This window comes from Grampus griseus (assembly GCF_964374135.1).
Source record: "Grampus griseus genome assembly, chromosome: 16".
NCBI classification, from domain to species: Eukaryota; Metazoa; Chordata; class Mammalia; order Artiodactyla; family Delphinidae; genus Grampus; species Grampus griseus.
The window spans coordinates 31,422,773-31,438,726 of record NC_139010.1 but is presented as its reverse complement, the minus strand read 5'-3'; the positions used below and the strand labels follow the sequence as shown (position 1 = coordinate 31,438,726).

General features: G+C 42.6%; 1 protein-coding gene across 2 annotated transcripts in view; it reads left to right on the top strand.

Annotated features, from left to right (window-relative positions):
- The window catches only part of POLR3A (RNA polymerase III subunit A), a 51,274-nt gene that overhangs the window by 22,913 nt on the left and 12,407 nt on the right, over positions 1 to 15,954 (top strand). The window contains exons 17-22 of one of the 2 annotated variants that reach the window (XM_082674086.1): positions 6,746 to 6,857; positions 7,851 to 7,969; positions 9,517 to 9,654; positions 11,458 to 11,628; positions 12,548 to 12,661; positions 13,650 to 13,685. In XM_082674086.1, coding sequence (XP_082530212.1) covers positions 6,746 to 6,857; positions 7,851 to 7,969; positions 9,517 to 9,654; positions 11,458 to 11,628; positions 12,548 to 12,661; positions 13,650 to 13,685 — 690 coding nt within the window. The remainder of the gene's footprint in view (positions 1 to 6,745; positions 6,858 to 7,850; positions 7,970 to 9,516; positions 9,655 to 11,457; positions 11,629 to 12,547; positions 12,662 to 13,649; positions 13,686 to 15,954) is intronic. The other variant, XM_082674087.1, reaches the window with a different exon arrangement.

The following is a 15,954-nucleotide window of genomic DNA, read 5'->3' as shown; positions in this document are numbered from 1 at the left end:
TTTTTTTGATTTTTATTAGAGTATAGTTGATTTACAATGTTGTGTCAGTTTCAGGTGTACAGCAGAGTGAATCGGTTATATATATATGTATACATCTCCACTCTTCTTTAGATTATTCTCCCATGCAGGCCACTACAGAGTATTGAGTAGTCCCCTGTGCTCTACAGTAGATCCTTATTAGTTATCTATTTTATACATACCTTTAGCTCATTGTTTTCTTTTAAATTCGTTTTATTAGTTATCTGTTTTATACAAATTAGTGTATACATGTCAACCCTAATCTCCCAATTCATCCCACCTCCACCGCTCCCCACACTGCTTTCCCCCCTTGGTGTCCATACGTTTGTTCTCTGCATCTGTGTCTCTATTTCTGTCTTGCAAACTGGTTCATCTGTACCATCTTTCTAGATTCCACATATATGTGTTAACATACGATATTTTTCTCTTTCTGACTTACTTCACACTGTATTACAGTCTCTAGGTCCATCCATGTCTCTAAAAATGACCCAATTTCGTTCCTTTTAATGGCTGAGTAATATTCCATTGTATATACGTACCACATTTTTTTTAACGTCTTTATTAGAGTGTAATTGCTTTACAATAGTGTGTTAGTTTCTGCTTTATAACAAAGTGAATCAGGTATACGTATACATATAGCCCCATATCCCCTCCCTCTTTCATCTCTCTCCCACCCTCCCTATCCCACCCCTCTAGGTGGTCACAAAGCCCCAAGCTGATCTCCCTGTGCTATGCGGCTGCTTCCCACTAGCTATCGGTTTTACATTTGGTAGTGTACATATATACATGCCACTCTCTCACTTTGTCCCAGCTTACCCTTCCCCCTCCCCGTGTCCTCAAGTCCATTCTCTAGTCGGTCTGCGTCTTTATTCCCGTCCTGTCCCTAGGTTCTTCATGACCATTTTTTTTTTTTTTTAGATTCCATATATATGTGTTAGCATACGATATTTGTTTTTCTCTTTCTGACTTACTTCACTCTGTATGACAGTCTCTAGGTCCAGCCACGTCTCTACAAATGACCAAATTTCTTTCCTTTTCATGGCTGAGTAATATTCCATTGTATATATGTACCATATCTTCTTTATCCATTCATCTGTCAGTGGACATTTAGGTTGCTTCCATGACCTGGCTAAGTAGTGCTGCAGTGAACATTGGGGTGCATGTGTCTTTTTGAATTACGGTTTTCTCAGGGTATATGCCCAGTAGTGGGATTGCTGGGTCATATGGTAATTCTATTTTTAGTTTTTTGAGGAACCTCCATACTGTTCTCCATAGTGGCTGTATCAATTTACAATCCCATCAACAGTGCAAGAGGGTTCCCTTTTCTCTACACCCTCTCCAGCATTTGTTGTTTGTAGATTTTTTGATGATGGCCATTCTGACCAGTGTGAGGTGATACCTCATTGTAGTTTTGATTTGCATTTCTCTAATAATTAGTGATGGTGAGCAGCTTTTCATGTGCCTCTTGGCCATCTGTATGTCGTCTTTGGAGAAATGTCTATTTAGGTCTTCTGCCCATTTTTTCATTGGGTTGTTTGTTTTTTAATATTGAGCTGCATGAGCTGCTTATATATTTTGGAGATTAATCCTTTGTCAGCTTCTTTGTTTGCAAATATTTTCTCCCATTCTGAGGGTTGTCTTTTAGTCTTGTTTATGGTTTCCTTCGCTGTACAGAAGCTTTTAAGTTTCATTAGGTCCCATTTGTTTGTTTTTGTTTTTATTTCCATTACTCTAGGGGGTGGGTCAAAAAAGATCTTGCTGTGATTTATGTCATAGAGTGTTCTTCCTACATGTTCCTCTAAGAGTTTTATAGTGTCCGCTCTTACATTTAGGTCTTTAATCCATTCTGAGTTTATTTTTGTGTATGGTGTTAGGGAGTGTTCCTTTTTTTTTTTTAATTTATTTATTTAATTAATTTATTTTTGGCTACATTGGGTCCTTGTTGCTGTGCGCATGCTTTCTTGAGTTGCATCGAGCAGGGGCTACTCTTCGTTGTGGTGTGTGGGCTTCTCATTGCAGTGGCTTCTCTTGTTGTGGAGCACGGTCTCTAGGCACACGGGCTTCAGTAGTTGCGGCAAAGTAATTGTGGCTCGCGGGCTCTAGAGCACAGGCTCGGTAGTTGTGGCTCACGGGCTTAGTTGCTCTGTGGCATGTGGGATCTTCCCAGACCATATATTAACCCTGTGTCCCCTGCATTGGCAGGCAGATTCTTAACCACTGCGCCACTAGAGAAGTCCTAGGGAGTGTTCTAATTTCATTCTTTTACATGTAGCTGTCCAGTTTTCCCAGCAACACTTATTGAAGAGACTGTCTTTTCTCCATTGTATATCCTTACCTCCTTTGTCATAGATTAGTTGACCATAGGTGCGTGGGTTTATCTCTAGGCTTTCTATCCTGTTCCATTGATCTGTATTTCTGTTTTTGTGCCAGTACCATATCGTCTTGATTACTGTAACTTTGTAGTATAGTCTGAAGTCAGAGAGTCGGATTCCTCCAGCTCTGTTTTTTTCCCTCAAGACTGCTTTGGCTCTTCGGGGTCTTTTGTGTCTCCATACAAATTTTAAGATGATTTGTTCTAGTTCCGTAAAAAATGCCATTGGTAATTTGATAGGGATTGCATTGACTCTGTGGATTGCTTTGGGTAGTACAGTCATTTTCACAATATTGATTCTTCCAGTCCAAGAACATGGTATATCTTTCCATCTTTTTGTGTCATCTTTGATTTCTTTCATCAGTGTCTTATAGTTTTCTGAGTACAGGTCTTTTACCTCCTTAGGTAGGTTTATTCCTAGGTATTTTATTCTTTTTGTTGCAATGGTGAATGTGATTGTTTCCTTAATTTCTCTTTTTGATCTTTTGTTGTTAGTGTATAGGAATGCAAGGGATTTCTGTGCATTAATTTTGTATCCTACAACTTTACCAAATTCATTGATTAGTTCTAGCCGTTTTCCCGTGGCATCTTTAGGATTCTGTATGTATAGTATCATGTCATCTGCAAACAGTGACAGTTTTATTTCTTCTTTTCCAATTTGTATTCCTTTTATTTCTTTTTCTACTCTGATTGCCGTGGCTAGGACTTCCAAAACTATGTTGAAAAATAGTGGCGAGAGTGGACATCCTTCTCTTCTTCCTGATCTTAGAGGAAATGCTTTCAGTTTTTCACCATTGTGAATGATGTCTGCTGTGGGTTTGTCACACATGGCCTTTATTATGTTAAGGTAGGTTCCCTCTATGCCCTGGAGAGTTTTTATCATAAATCGGTGTTGAATTTTGTCAAAAGCTTTTTCTGCATCTATTGATATGATCATATGGTTTTTATCCTTCAGTTTGTTAATATGGTGTATCACATTGATTGATTTGCGTATATTGAAGAATCCTTGCATCCCTGGGGTAAATTCCACCTGATCGTGGTGTATGATCCTTTTAATATGTTGTTGGATACTGTTTGCTAGTATTTTGTTGAGGATTTTTGCATCTATATTCATCAATGATATTGGTCTGTAATTTTCTTTTTTTGTAGTATCTTTGTCTGGTTTTGGTATCAGGGTGATGGTGGCCTCATAGAATGAGTTTGGGAGTGTTCCTTCCTCTGCAATTCTTTGGAAGAGTTTGAGAAGGATGGGTGTTAGCTCTTCTCTAAATGTTTGATAGAATTCACCTGTGAAGCCGTCTGGTCCTGGACTTTTGCTTGTTGGAAGATTTTTAATCACAGTTTCAATTTCATTACTTGTGATTGGTCCGTTCATATTTTCTATTTCTTCCTGGTTCAATCTTGGAAGGTTATACCTTTCTAAGAATTTGTCCATTTCTTCCAGGTTGTCCATTTTATTGGCATAGAGTTGCTTGTAGTAGTCTCTTAGGATGCTTTGTATTTCTGCGGTGTCTGTTGTAACTTCTCCTTTTTCATTTCTAATTTTATTGATTTGAGTCCTCTCCCTCTTTTTCTTGATGAGTCTGGCTAAAGGTTTATCAATTTTGTTTATCTTCTCAAAGAACCAGCTTTTAGTTTTATTGATCTTTGCTATTGTTTTCTTTGTTTCTATTTCATTTATTTCTGCTCTGATCTTTATGATTATTTTCCTTCTGCTAACTTTGGGTTTTGTTTGTTCTTCTTTCTCTATTTCCTTTAGGTGTAAGGTTAGATTGTTTTTTTGAGATTCTTGTTTCTTGAGGTAGGATTGTATTGCTATAAACTTCCCTCTTAGAACCGCTTTTGCTGCATCCCATAGGTTTTGGGTTGTCGTGTTTTCCTTGTCATTTGTCTCTAGGTGTTTTTTGAATTCCTCTTTGATTTTTTCAGTGATCTCTTGGTCATTTAGTAGCGTACTGTTTAGCCTCCATCTGTTTGTGTTTTTTATGGTTTTTTCCCTGTAATGTATTTCTAATCTCATAGCGTTGTGGTCAGAAAAGATGCTTGATATGATTTCAGTTTTCTTAAACTTGCCGAGGCTTGATTTGTGACCCGAGATGTGATCTATCCTGGAGAATGTTCTGTGTGCACTTGAGAAGAAAGTGTATTCTGCTGTTTTCAGATGGAATGGCCTATAAATATCAATTAAATCTGTCTGGTCTCTTGTATCATTTAAAGCTTGTGTTTCCTTAGTTTTCTGTCCATTGGTGCAAGTGAGGGGTTAAAGTCCCCCACTATTATTGTGTTACTGTCAATTTCCTCTTTTATAGGTGTTAGCATTTGCCTTATGTATTGAGGTGCTCCTCTGTTGGGTGCATATATATTTATAATTGTTATATCTTCTTTTTTGATTGATCCCTTGATCATTATGTAGTGTCCTTCCTTGTCTCTTGTAACATTCTTCATTTTAAAGTCTATTTTATCTGATATGAGTATTGCTACTCCAGCTTTCTTTTGATTTCCATTTGCATGGAATATCTTTTTCCATCCCCTCACTTTCAGCGAGTTTTTGTTTCCATTCAGTGAGCCTGTGTCTTTTGCTTGGAGCATTTAATCCATTCACATTTAAAGTAATTATCAATATGTATGTTCCTGTTACCGTTTTCTTAATTGTTTTGGGTTTGTTTTTGTAGGTCCTTTTCTTCTCTTGTGTTTCCCACTTAGAGAAGTTCCTTTAGCATTTGTTGTAGAGCTGGTTGGTGGTGCTGAATTCTCTTAGCTTTTGCTTGTCTGTAAAGCTTTTGATTTCTCAGTTGAATCTCAATGAGATCCTTGCCGGGTAGAATAATCTTGGTTGTAGGTTCTTCCCTTTCATCACTTTAAGTATATCGTGCCACTGCCTTCCAGCTTGTAGAGTTTCTGCTGAGAAATCAACTATTAACCTTATGGGAGTTCCCTTGTATATTTGTCATTTTTCCCTTGTTGCTTTCAATAATTTTTCTTTGTCTTTAATTTTTGTCAGTTTGATTCCTATGTGTCTCAGCGTGTTTCTCCTTGGGTTTATCCTGCCTAGGACTCGCTGCGCTTCCTGGACTTGGATGGCTATTTCCTTTCCCATGTTAGGGAATTTTTCAACTGTAATCTCTTCAAATATTTTCTTGGGTCCTTTCTTTCTCTCTTCTCCTTCTGGGACCCCTATAATGTGAATGTTGGTGCATTTAATGTTGTCCCAGAGGTCTCTTAGGCTGTCTTCATTTCTTTTCATTCTTTACTCTGCTCCTTGGCAATTATTTCTACCATTTTGCCTTTCATTTCATTTATCCATTCTTCTGCCTCAGTTATTCTGCTATTGATTCCTTCTAGTTTATTTTTCATTTCAGTTATTGTATTGTTTATCTCTGTTTGTTTGTTCTTTCATTCTTCTAGGTCTTTGTTAAACATTTCTTGCATCTTTTCGATCTTTGCCTCCATTCTTTTTCCGAGGTCCTGGATCATCTTCACTATCATTATTCTGAATTCTTTTTCTGATAGGTTGCCTATCTCCACTTCATTTAGTTGTTTTTCTGGGGTTTTATCTTGTTCCTTCATTTGGTACATAGTCCTCTGCCTTTTCATTTTGTCTGTCTTTCTGTGAAAGTCATTTTTGTTCCACAGGCTGCAGGATTGTAGTTCTTGCTTCTGCTGTCTGCCCTCTGGTGGATGGCATTTAGCTCATTCTTAATCTCACTAACTCTTAAAGAAAAACAGAGAGAGAGAGAAATGGGTGTTTCTCACATAGAAAATTACCTGAGGCCTCAGCTGTACTCATTTTTAATGGAAGCATGACTCCTAACTGCTTCAGCATTGTAAGTTGTGAGTTCAGAGATGACAATCTGGGTGAGCTCATGGACTGGAATATTCCTATAGAGTCACCCCACAACATACTTAACTGGTGGTAATTCACGTGTGTTCTTAGCAGAGAGACAAATTTTACAAATAGCACAAGCAATTCTCTTTTACTACATATTACATAATTTGTTATAAAGTATAAGATACTATACTTGTTTAGACACAGTATACACATGCATGAGTATGTACAGTAATTTATATATGGATACATTGCCGTATAGGGTACTGTACCCAAAGCCAAGCAAGCACATTGTACTTTATTGGCCGTTTAAAGAATTGCCCAAGGATTGTTTTTTCCTTACATACCGATTATGGCAGCCTGTGGAAGATGTCAGTCTATGGAGACAGGGCATCTTGGTCTTCTAAGGCTCTGAAACCTTTTATCTGCTGGAAATCTGACATCTTGCTGAAATTCTTCACGTTTCCTTAAACGTCTCATTGAACTTCGGTAATCACAGAGCCACCACGCATCTCCCTTTCTCCTGCCAGGCTTTGATCCTGAAGGAGCTGTCTGTGATCCGCGACCACGCGGGCAGCGCCTGCCTCCGGGAGCTGGATAAGAGCAACAGCCCCCTCACCATGGCTCTTTGCGGCTCTAAAGGTGAGTGCCCCCCTCCGGCCGCTGCTGTCATGGCGCTGCATGTGGGCTGGCTGGTTGTGTTCTAGGAAATGCGAGTCAGAACTTCAGGCCTGGCAATTCCCTGGCGGTCCAGTGGTTAGGACTCTAGGCTTTCACTGCCAGGGCCCAGGTTCAATCCCTGGTCAGGGAACTAAGATCCCACAAGCTGCGCTTCAAAAAAAACAAACTTCAGGCCTTTTGTTTATAAAGGCCTGAAGTTTTTTAAATAATACATAGAGAAAGAGACTTAATTATTTGCATTTTTAGAAGTCCAACTCCTTTGGAGAAACATTGGTCATGTGTGTGGGTTTCTAAGTTTGAGGGTGCTTTGAGTAAACTTGACATTATTTTTTAAAGAAAAGAAAGAAAACCTGCGGATTTTTAAAATAATATGTTTGATGATAATTAAAAACACTTAAATGTCATAGTTAGCCATAACCTGAAAGCATTAGGTTTCATGATACTGCACTCAAATTCAGAACCTCCTGCTTTTCCTGTTTCTGTAAATTTTTGACAGAATAAAGTCCAGTCTCTTTCACCTTGCTGCCTTTCACCCCATATTCTCCTACTCCCTGCTCCTGGTACATACCCCACACTCCTATCCTGTGTCTTTGCTTCCCACTCTCCCACCCACTTTGGAATTCCTCCCCCACGTCTTCTATGTCTACGTCATAATGTCCTCCAGATGTCCAGCTGGTTGCCGCTGCCTTCTGGGAGACTCCTCTGAAAGTCTTTCCTCCAGCCCCAAAGTGCTCATTCGCCCCTGAGCAGCTCTAGCCCTGCTCGGCTTTTCTTGTGTTACTGATAGCTCTACCCTGTGTTGCTCTAGTTCTGACTTTTACTGTCCCTAGACTATGAACTTGTTGAGGATAGGGGGCTGTGCCACGTATTCCTGTTTTATCCCACAGATCTGCTTGCGCTTCATTTAATGTCGTTTTGGTAAATGAATGTTACATTCCTGACCTGCTTCCCCAGGTTCCTTCATTAACATATCACAGATGATTGCCTGTGTGGGACAGCAAGCCATCAGTGGCTCTCGAGTGCCAGATGGCTTTGAAAACAGGTCCTTGCCTCACTTTGAAAAACACTCAAAGGTAAGCAGTAGCGGATGAGGCAGAACTTTGAAGGACAACCTTCAGCAGTGCAGAAGAGAGTCACAGAAGCTCTGGGGCTGCCAACCAAGGGGCTCCTGGAGCTGGTGTATAAGGGTTGCGGCCGCTCGGGGTTATTCCCTCTGCAACCCAAACTTGAGTCCTGTAGAAGGAGCCTTGTTAAACTCAGAGCTGTATAACTTGAGTTTGGACCAAGAGGGTGGATTTCAGATTCCCATCCAACTTACCTTAAGTGTTCAAGTGTTCAAGTGTTCATACATGTGCATTCAATCTGTGTGCTCACTTGGGGGGCACTTACATAAAAGTATAAGGATTTTTAAACAGTGAACACGTAAAACGACCAGGAAATTCCAGGTTTCCCTCTCTGGAATTCTTAAACTCTGCTTGTAAATGACTTCTGGGTTCCATTGGCCCTCGTGGTCTAGACACTAGCGTCAGCAGAGCACAACTTAGAGCAGATTTGGTCACTTAGTAAATTCTGGATGGAGTCAGCTGTTATTTGCACTGAAGCAGAGATGCCCCAGCTGTACCTGCCCGGTGGAACTGTAGGATTTCTGTCCAGCCCCTCCTGGGGAGATAGGACTACTGTACTGAGAATGGACAGATACTCTCTGTATCGGGCGGCCTCAGGAACAACTCAGGTTCTCTGCCCAAGATCAGAAGTCACTAGGGGTCAGGCAACCAGCTGGTCACTGGAGTGGTACCTGACTATGCTCATCTGGCTCATAGTCAAAGCCTGACCAATTAGGAAGAAATACCAGGGATACCCAGTGCTAGCCTTCGGAGTAGATGGTGCCTGCCTAGAAATGCCAGCTGCCCCTTAAAAGAAATAGGGAAGCAGGAGGTTAGCCTGTTCATCTGAGTTGTCCTCCAAGGAACACAGACCTATCCAGATCAAAGGCCATTTGGCATTTCATATGGTGTTTTATATATGTGTGTTTCTTTTACAGGTTTTTTTTTTTTGAGATACATTTCATTTGTCATAATATTCACCCATTTAAAGTATAGAATTCAGCATCTTAGTATGTTCACAGAGTTGTATGATCATCATCACAGTCTAATTTTAGAATATTTTCAACAGCCCCAAAATGAATCCCCATAAACATTAGCAGCACACGGTTATGTTTTGGAGGTGGACAGGTCTGGCCCACAGGAAGGGTGTCTTGGGAGGAGTTGTTTTCCAGGGGAGGCGCAAGCTGTCACAGTCAGCAGGTTGCCCTCTGAGCCGAGCTTGGTAACTGCCTCCCTGGTCTAGGGGTAGCAGCCCAAGCTTTGGTTTCTCTCTCACGAGCCACCTGGCTGCCAGTGGCACCAGCACCAACCCTGGCTGGGGCCTCACCCTCCTTATCTCTGGTAAGGATGGTCTGGGCTAAATTGTTTCTCCTTTAGGAAAGGACATAAAACGTGAGAGTGCATTGGCTGGGTATTTCTAACCTGAAGTTGAGGCATTTTCTGATTTGAATGGGCTTTGGAATTGTGGACCTTGAACTTTTTTGTTAGATTTTTCTTTTTTTCCTACCTCTCTTTAGCTCCCAGCTGCCAAAGGCTTTGTGGCTAACAGCTTTTATTCAGGTTTGACACCAACCGAGTTTTTCTTCCACACGATGGCTGGCCGGGAAGGTCTGGTTGACACAGCCGTGAAGACAGCTGAAACAGGATACATGCAGGTAACCTGAAGAAATGTAGGCCATTAGCAGTGAAGCAGGATGGGGTCTGCAGATCTTGACTGCCGAGTGTTTGCTTATTCTGTACCTGAGCTCTAATTTATCCAGTCTTGGTATTTAAAAGGAAAAATTGAGAGATGTATGGTACCCTAGAAATAAACAACCTACAAAGGTAGTATGTTCCAAATCACACAATGTCCTTCGAATGATGAAGACCAGGCCGGAACCACATGTACCAAAGCATTGCTGGAGGAGAGCTTGGACCCAAGTGCATCCCAGGGCACGTCATCGAACCTCACTGAGCCTCTGATTCCTAATACACGGAGGTGGGGTGACAGTACCTACCTCGGGCTCTGCTTCTCACTGTGCAACTATTTATATAACCCATTATTAATATCACTCCAAGGGACTCCAAGAACCTATTCCAGTGCCGCAGGAGGGCTTGGACACACTTGGAGGGCTGGCTTTTTCTCCATTGTATGTACAGGTGTAAGATAGTAGTCTCCGGGGACAGGGCTGAGCTAGACACTCCTCTCTGCCTGTGCTTCTCAGACTGCCGCAGAAGTACCCCTGATGGCAGAGGAGTGAAAACACATCCTACCTTGTTCTTCCATAAGACCACAGGGAAAGGATTTCTCTCCAGTGTCTAATTCTCATTTCTGCTCTGTACTCCATAATCTATGTTTGTTTGTTCTTGATTTTTTGATGTATTTATCTACTTACAACACATGATGAAGTGAACAATCCAAGTTGCTAGGCCATGAACTGCTGTGGCTTTGTGTCCCTTTTCTCCCCACCGTGGATTGAGAAGCACGGCCCTTTGCATACTGGGAAACCAGGACTGATAAACCAGAGATGCAAGTGAGTGAGCCAGAGCACACGAGGCTGATGAGGGCGAAATGGACCCGAGTCAGTACACACCTATTTCCATAACCTCGTCTGGACCTCCTGTAGCATCACTGATAACTGCTTCCCTTTCAATCATCTTTTGATGGGAAATTGCCCTTTAGCTTTGGAGTGTGCTGCTTTTGTCAGAAACCTAACAGCCTGTGAAATGCTTTTACCACTCTTGCCCAAATGTCTGTTGACTTTATTTTTTGTCTTTACCTTTTTTGAAGTGGAGAGTATGGCTTTCCCAGAGCAATGTGTTAGCCTAGAACAAATTAGTTGTGGCATGAGGGATTTTTGTTTTGAAGTTGCCTGGAGCAAGATTTCTTTCTTTTTAACTCCCTGAGCCCCCATCACATTGCTGGCTGGAGTGTTCTGCTGGTGGGAGGTTCTTCTCCCTAAGCAGACTTGAGAAATCACTGCTGCCTGCTGGTTCAAAAGCAATGCCATTCCTGTTCTCTCTTCTTCCCCCTCTGTCCCAGAAGGTGGCCTGCACCTGATCCTCTGTAATTCATATTGAAGTCCACAGGGGTCCTGGATTAAGTTGTGTTTAGAAATGCAAAGCAATTGCATTAATTTATACCTTAGGGAGACAGAGAGGGAAGGCGAAGCAGCCTAGGAAAACAGTGTTTGCAGAGTCCTTCGGGGGTGATGGGGTTTAAATTGCATGTATTCTAAAACACTGAAGTCCTGGAGGCTGGAGCATATTCTAAATCCCACTGCACAGGCTAATGAGGCCCTTGTGGGCCTGTTCTTACAGTCAGGGGACTCTTCTTAAGGGATTTCTAATAAAATGTTTTTATGTGATTAAAGCGCTGGTAACCTTGAAACTCAGAGTTGCAAATCTCCACCTCTCTATGCGTGACTAGTCTTCTCACAGCAGCTGAGCTTTTGTCTCCTCTCCTCCTTTTCCTTTAGAGGAGGCTCGTAAAGTCCCTGGAAGATCTTTGCTCACAGTATGATCTGACAGTGCGAAGCTCTACAGGCGATATCATCCAGTTCATTTACGGGGGAGATGGCTTAGATCCTGCAGCCATGGAGGGAAAGGATGAACCCTTGGAGTTTAAAAGAGTTCTGGACAACATCAAAGTAAGATTTAGCATCATATCTGTCAGTGTTTTCAAGGCCAGTTCTGTAGAATGGAGGTGCCCTTTGGCATAGCACACAGTTAATGCTGTCATATCTACTCCACCACTGAGTTAATATTTTTCTGTTTGTGTTCCTTTGCATAATTTCCCCCAAGTATTAAAGGAAAAAGAGTTTCTCAATTTCAAAGTCTAGTTATTGGTAGTAATCAAATGCCAATAGAAGAGGGCTTTGTCTTCTTGTCTGTATCTAGTACAGTGTAATAGAGACGGTGTTAAAGCCATGGGTGTGGAGAAGCAGGCGCATTTCACACACTTTAACTGGGGGTATAGTTTAGAACAATCTTTTTAAAGAGAGAGCTGGACAACACTGATCTGAATTTAAATGTGGGTGCCTTTGACCAACATTTAAATTCCACTTATAGGAATTTGCCCTACAAAAATGATCTAAATGTGCCAAGAATGTCCTTCCAGAATTGTTTACAGCAGACACAGACCATCAGTGGAGGACAGGTCAAAAAATAATACAGACTGCTCCGTCCATTAGGGTGATGTGCAACCATTAAAATTTTAGGGGAAACCCCATGAGCTTGGAGGTGGGGGAATATTTTCACTCTTGAAATTTTGGGCTCTTTTTAAAAAACAACAATTTCTGATTTTAGTGCAAATCTGGGGTGGCGTGAAGGTTGGGGAGAAATGGCATGAAAACCACTGAATAGCCCACAAGCCTTTGTATAAGGTGGAGTATCAGTTTATCCCGTTTTCACCTTCATATTAAAGGTAGAGTCTACAATTTGTTTTGAAAGAAAAAAAACATCACAGGTTGCTAAAAGCTCAGTCTGAGTGAGGTTGTTTTGTCTCTTGTAAATCCCTTCCTCCAATACTGCCCCCCACATCCCTCTTATTTCCTTTTGATACCCAAGGCAGTCTTCCCGTGCCAGAGCGAGCCTGCTCTCAGTAAGAATGAGCTGCTCCTGACCGCTGAGTCCATCACGAAGAAGAATGAGTTTCTCTGCTGCCAGGACAGCTTCCTGCAGGTGAGCTCCGTGGGGCCATGCACCCGGCTCTGCTGTCACCAAGGAATTGTTCACCAAGTGCCAGCAGTGCAGTTCATAAGCTGGGAGGGTGTTTATGTAAGAGTGTTTCTTGTTAAAAAATTTAAGACTGGCCCAGGCAGAGTCTCAGCAGTCAACATAAAGAATTTATCTCATGTCTTTCTTAGTTTGTCTTTTGCGCAAGTGTTTCCCTGGTAGAAGAAAAGCGCTTTAGTTAGAGAACTGATTTTTTTTTTAACCCTGTCCCTGTCAACCCCCTACAACCCACTTTGTCATCCTGTGGGCCATCTCCTTCCTCGGTTGTTCTGAATCCCCATCATTTGTAATAGTAGTAGCATTGTTTTAATGCCATTTATTGTGTCTTATACAATAGATGATGTCATAGCATTTACTTAACACCCTTATCATTTTAAATTGTTTTTTTTTTTCTTACTGTAATGGGTTATAAATGCAGAGTCAGCCTCTTCCATTTTCTTCCAGGGACCTGTTACCTTGACATCCTCTTAAGGTTTTTTCAGTTCATTTTCATTTCACTGACCTGCTCCTTCCTGTTTATAATCATGGTTATGATCAAAAGCAGCGTGGCCAAAACAAAAAGCAAAAGGATGCAGGAATCCGTACCTGGTTCCCTTTGTGTACTGATTGGTGATTCAAATATAGCACAAATGTATCCCTTGAAGTATATCAAACACGCAAATAGTAAAGCGCGTAAATAAGAATGTTTTAGTTAAAAGCGCTTCACTCCATTCTTTAACATGGCAAGATGTGAAAAGGTGAAAAAGAGACTCTTCCAAATCTTAATATATTTAAAATTAAGAGTCTGGCTAGGCTGAGTGCCTTTGTTTTGGTTTTGTTTCTTCACAGCTTTTCCTTTTCTTTTCTTTTTTTTCTTAAGTAACAAATGAGAAGTGTGATTTGATTTTCCTTCACGATTATATTTACTTCTTTATGTTTCTGTTTCTCCTTGAAGACCTTAACTGAGACAGGCTATGAGAAATATAACGAGGTAACGTGCTTACGTGCTGTGGCTGCCGAGCGTGGAGGAGTAGTTCTGCCGCCCCCCAGCTGTCTGCCAGGCCCGGGGACCACAGATTTCTGTCCCGGTTCTGGCAAACAGGGCTTCCCTGTTCATCACCTTGGACTGGTCTTTTCTTGTCTTAGACGTGGTTTGACAGTAACCCCCTGACCAGCAGCACTTGTGGGTTCAATGAGCACTTGTTCAGCCGTCCCCTTGTGCTGTACGCCCCACAGATCACAGGGACACAGAGGTGATTGAACATGTCCTCACCCTCCCGTGGCTCACAATCCGGGCTCAGATTTGCCAAGAGGGTCCGAAATCCACTGGCCAGAGCAGATTTTTCTGAGCTGCTGAAATGTTGTCCGGCCATGGCCCGTGTCAGAGCCGAGGAGACAGAGGCAGCTCCTGGGTGGCGCTGAGCCCTGGCCCTGCCAGAGGCCGACAGCTGTGCTCACAGACGCACTGTGGACTGAGTGTGAGAGTTAGCTGCTGGTCAGTTGTGTGATTAACTGCCTGCCAGCTGCCGTGTTCTGAGTTCCCTTAGTATGCATGGGTTGGTCCAGCTGAATTCTTAGTAGCTTATTTCAGTTTTCATTTCCAAAAAGTGAGCTTTTTTCCTTTTAACCTAACTTCCAGAATATCTGCCCTAACTCTTGTGTAAGGGAAGTCATTCCTTTCAGCAAAGCCACCAGAAGCATGTCCACGTGGGTGGCAGCTGAAAACTGTCCTTTCCAGCACCTGAGCTGGGGAATGGTTTGAGGTGTGTGCTCTTGACTGCTCACGTGTGCGGAGTTTCTCAGATGAAAACCCCCTGGTCTGCTTGGCCTTGGGCTCTGGCATTCGAACGGCAACATCTGGTTAGCCTGTGCCTTGAACACCTGGCAATTGAATGGCAACATCTGGTTCAAGAGGGCTTTCAGAAGTTCGCCCTAAAGGATACAACATAGGCTCAGGGAGGATATCACCCATTTAAAGGAGGTTCTTAATACTGAATAATACAGGGGAAAAATTAAGTGGAAGTGGGTATTATCGCTTTTGAAGATTCACAGTTTTAGGCAGAGCCACACCAGGAGAGACTATCCCACTGCCCTCTCCAGCTCTAATTTCCACCTGTGGTTTGTAATAACTAACTGTATCTGAAAACGTAGCCTCAAGCCTGTAATTAATAAGTAAGCCTGGAGAGTTTCTCTTTAAAGAGTCTCTTGAGAATTTTCAAGTTCTTGTAAATTAGTGAAAGTCCTTTCTTAAATAAAAGTCTTTTCTGCCTAGAATGATGGCTGAGCGGCATGGTAACCCTCCACGTAGTTCCACGCTTTGTCAATGAGGAGAGTTGACCGACAAGGACAGTCATGGGAAACCTGTGTTCATGAGCAAGGGGCAGCCAAGATGTGGTGGATTCCACCCACGTAGCCCCCTGATCACCTGGGCTCCTAGGAGACAGACTGAAATGCTCAGTGGGCAAAGATGACATTGCAGAAAACCCCTGCCCTGAGAGCAGACTGTGGAGAAGGCATTTGACTTTGCAGAGGGGCCTCTTGTCTTGACCAAGCCCCTGACCTTATTCAGCCCGAGTGGCCTCTGCTCTAGAGCAATGCGGCCAGTGCCCTGCCGCCCCACAGGGAGAGCCTGCCAGGCTGGGCAGCAGCTGACTAAGAAGAGCTTGTGGACATGGACCATGTGAACCTCAGAAGTTTTAGTGGTTTGCTTTCAGAAAAGATAGTAGCTAGAAATTGCTCGTTGGTCTAGGGGAGGCTAAAGAGATTTATTTTTGCAGTGTTAGGATAAAACCTGGCTAGTTAAGTGTTAAGCTCTGAGTAGGTCCCTTATGGCAGCAGTCCCCAACCTTTTCAGCACCAGGGAGCAGTTTCGTGGAAGACAGTTTTTCCATGGACGGGGGTGGGGAGGTTCAGGCAGTAATGCGAGCCATGGGGAGCGGCAGGGCAGATGAAGCTTCGCTCGCTCGCCTGCCCGCCCGCCGCTCACCTCCTGCTGTGCGGCCTGGTTCCTAACAGGCCGGGGACTGGTAGCGGTACGTGGCCCAAGGATCGGGGACCCCTACATTAGAGGATTTTGTTTTTGCAAAAGTGGGCTTCTGTTCAGTCTGCTTTTTGAAACATTTGTTTCAGACAAAACTTGTGATGTTTTCAACTATGTGATATAGATTGAGCAGAGTCTGGGCAGGCGTGCTGGTCTTCCTGGGGCCCCCCAGCCGGCCTCGGAATCAAGGATCAAGACCTCGTGAGGCTTTGCAGCCACT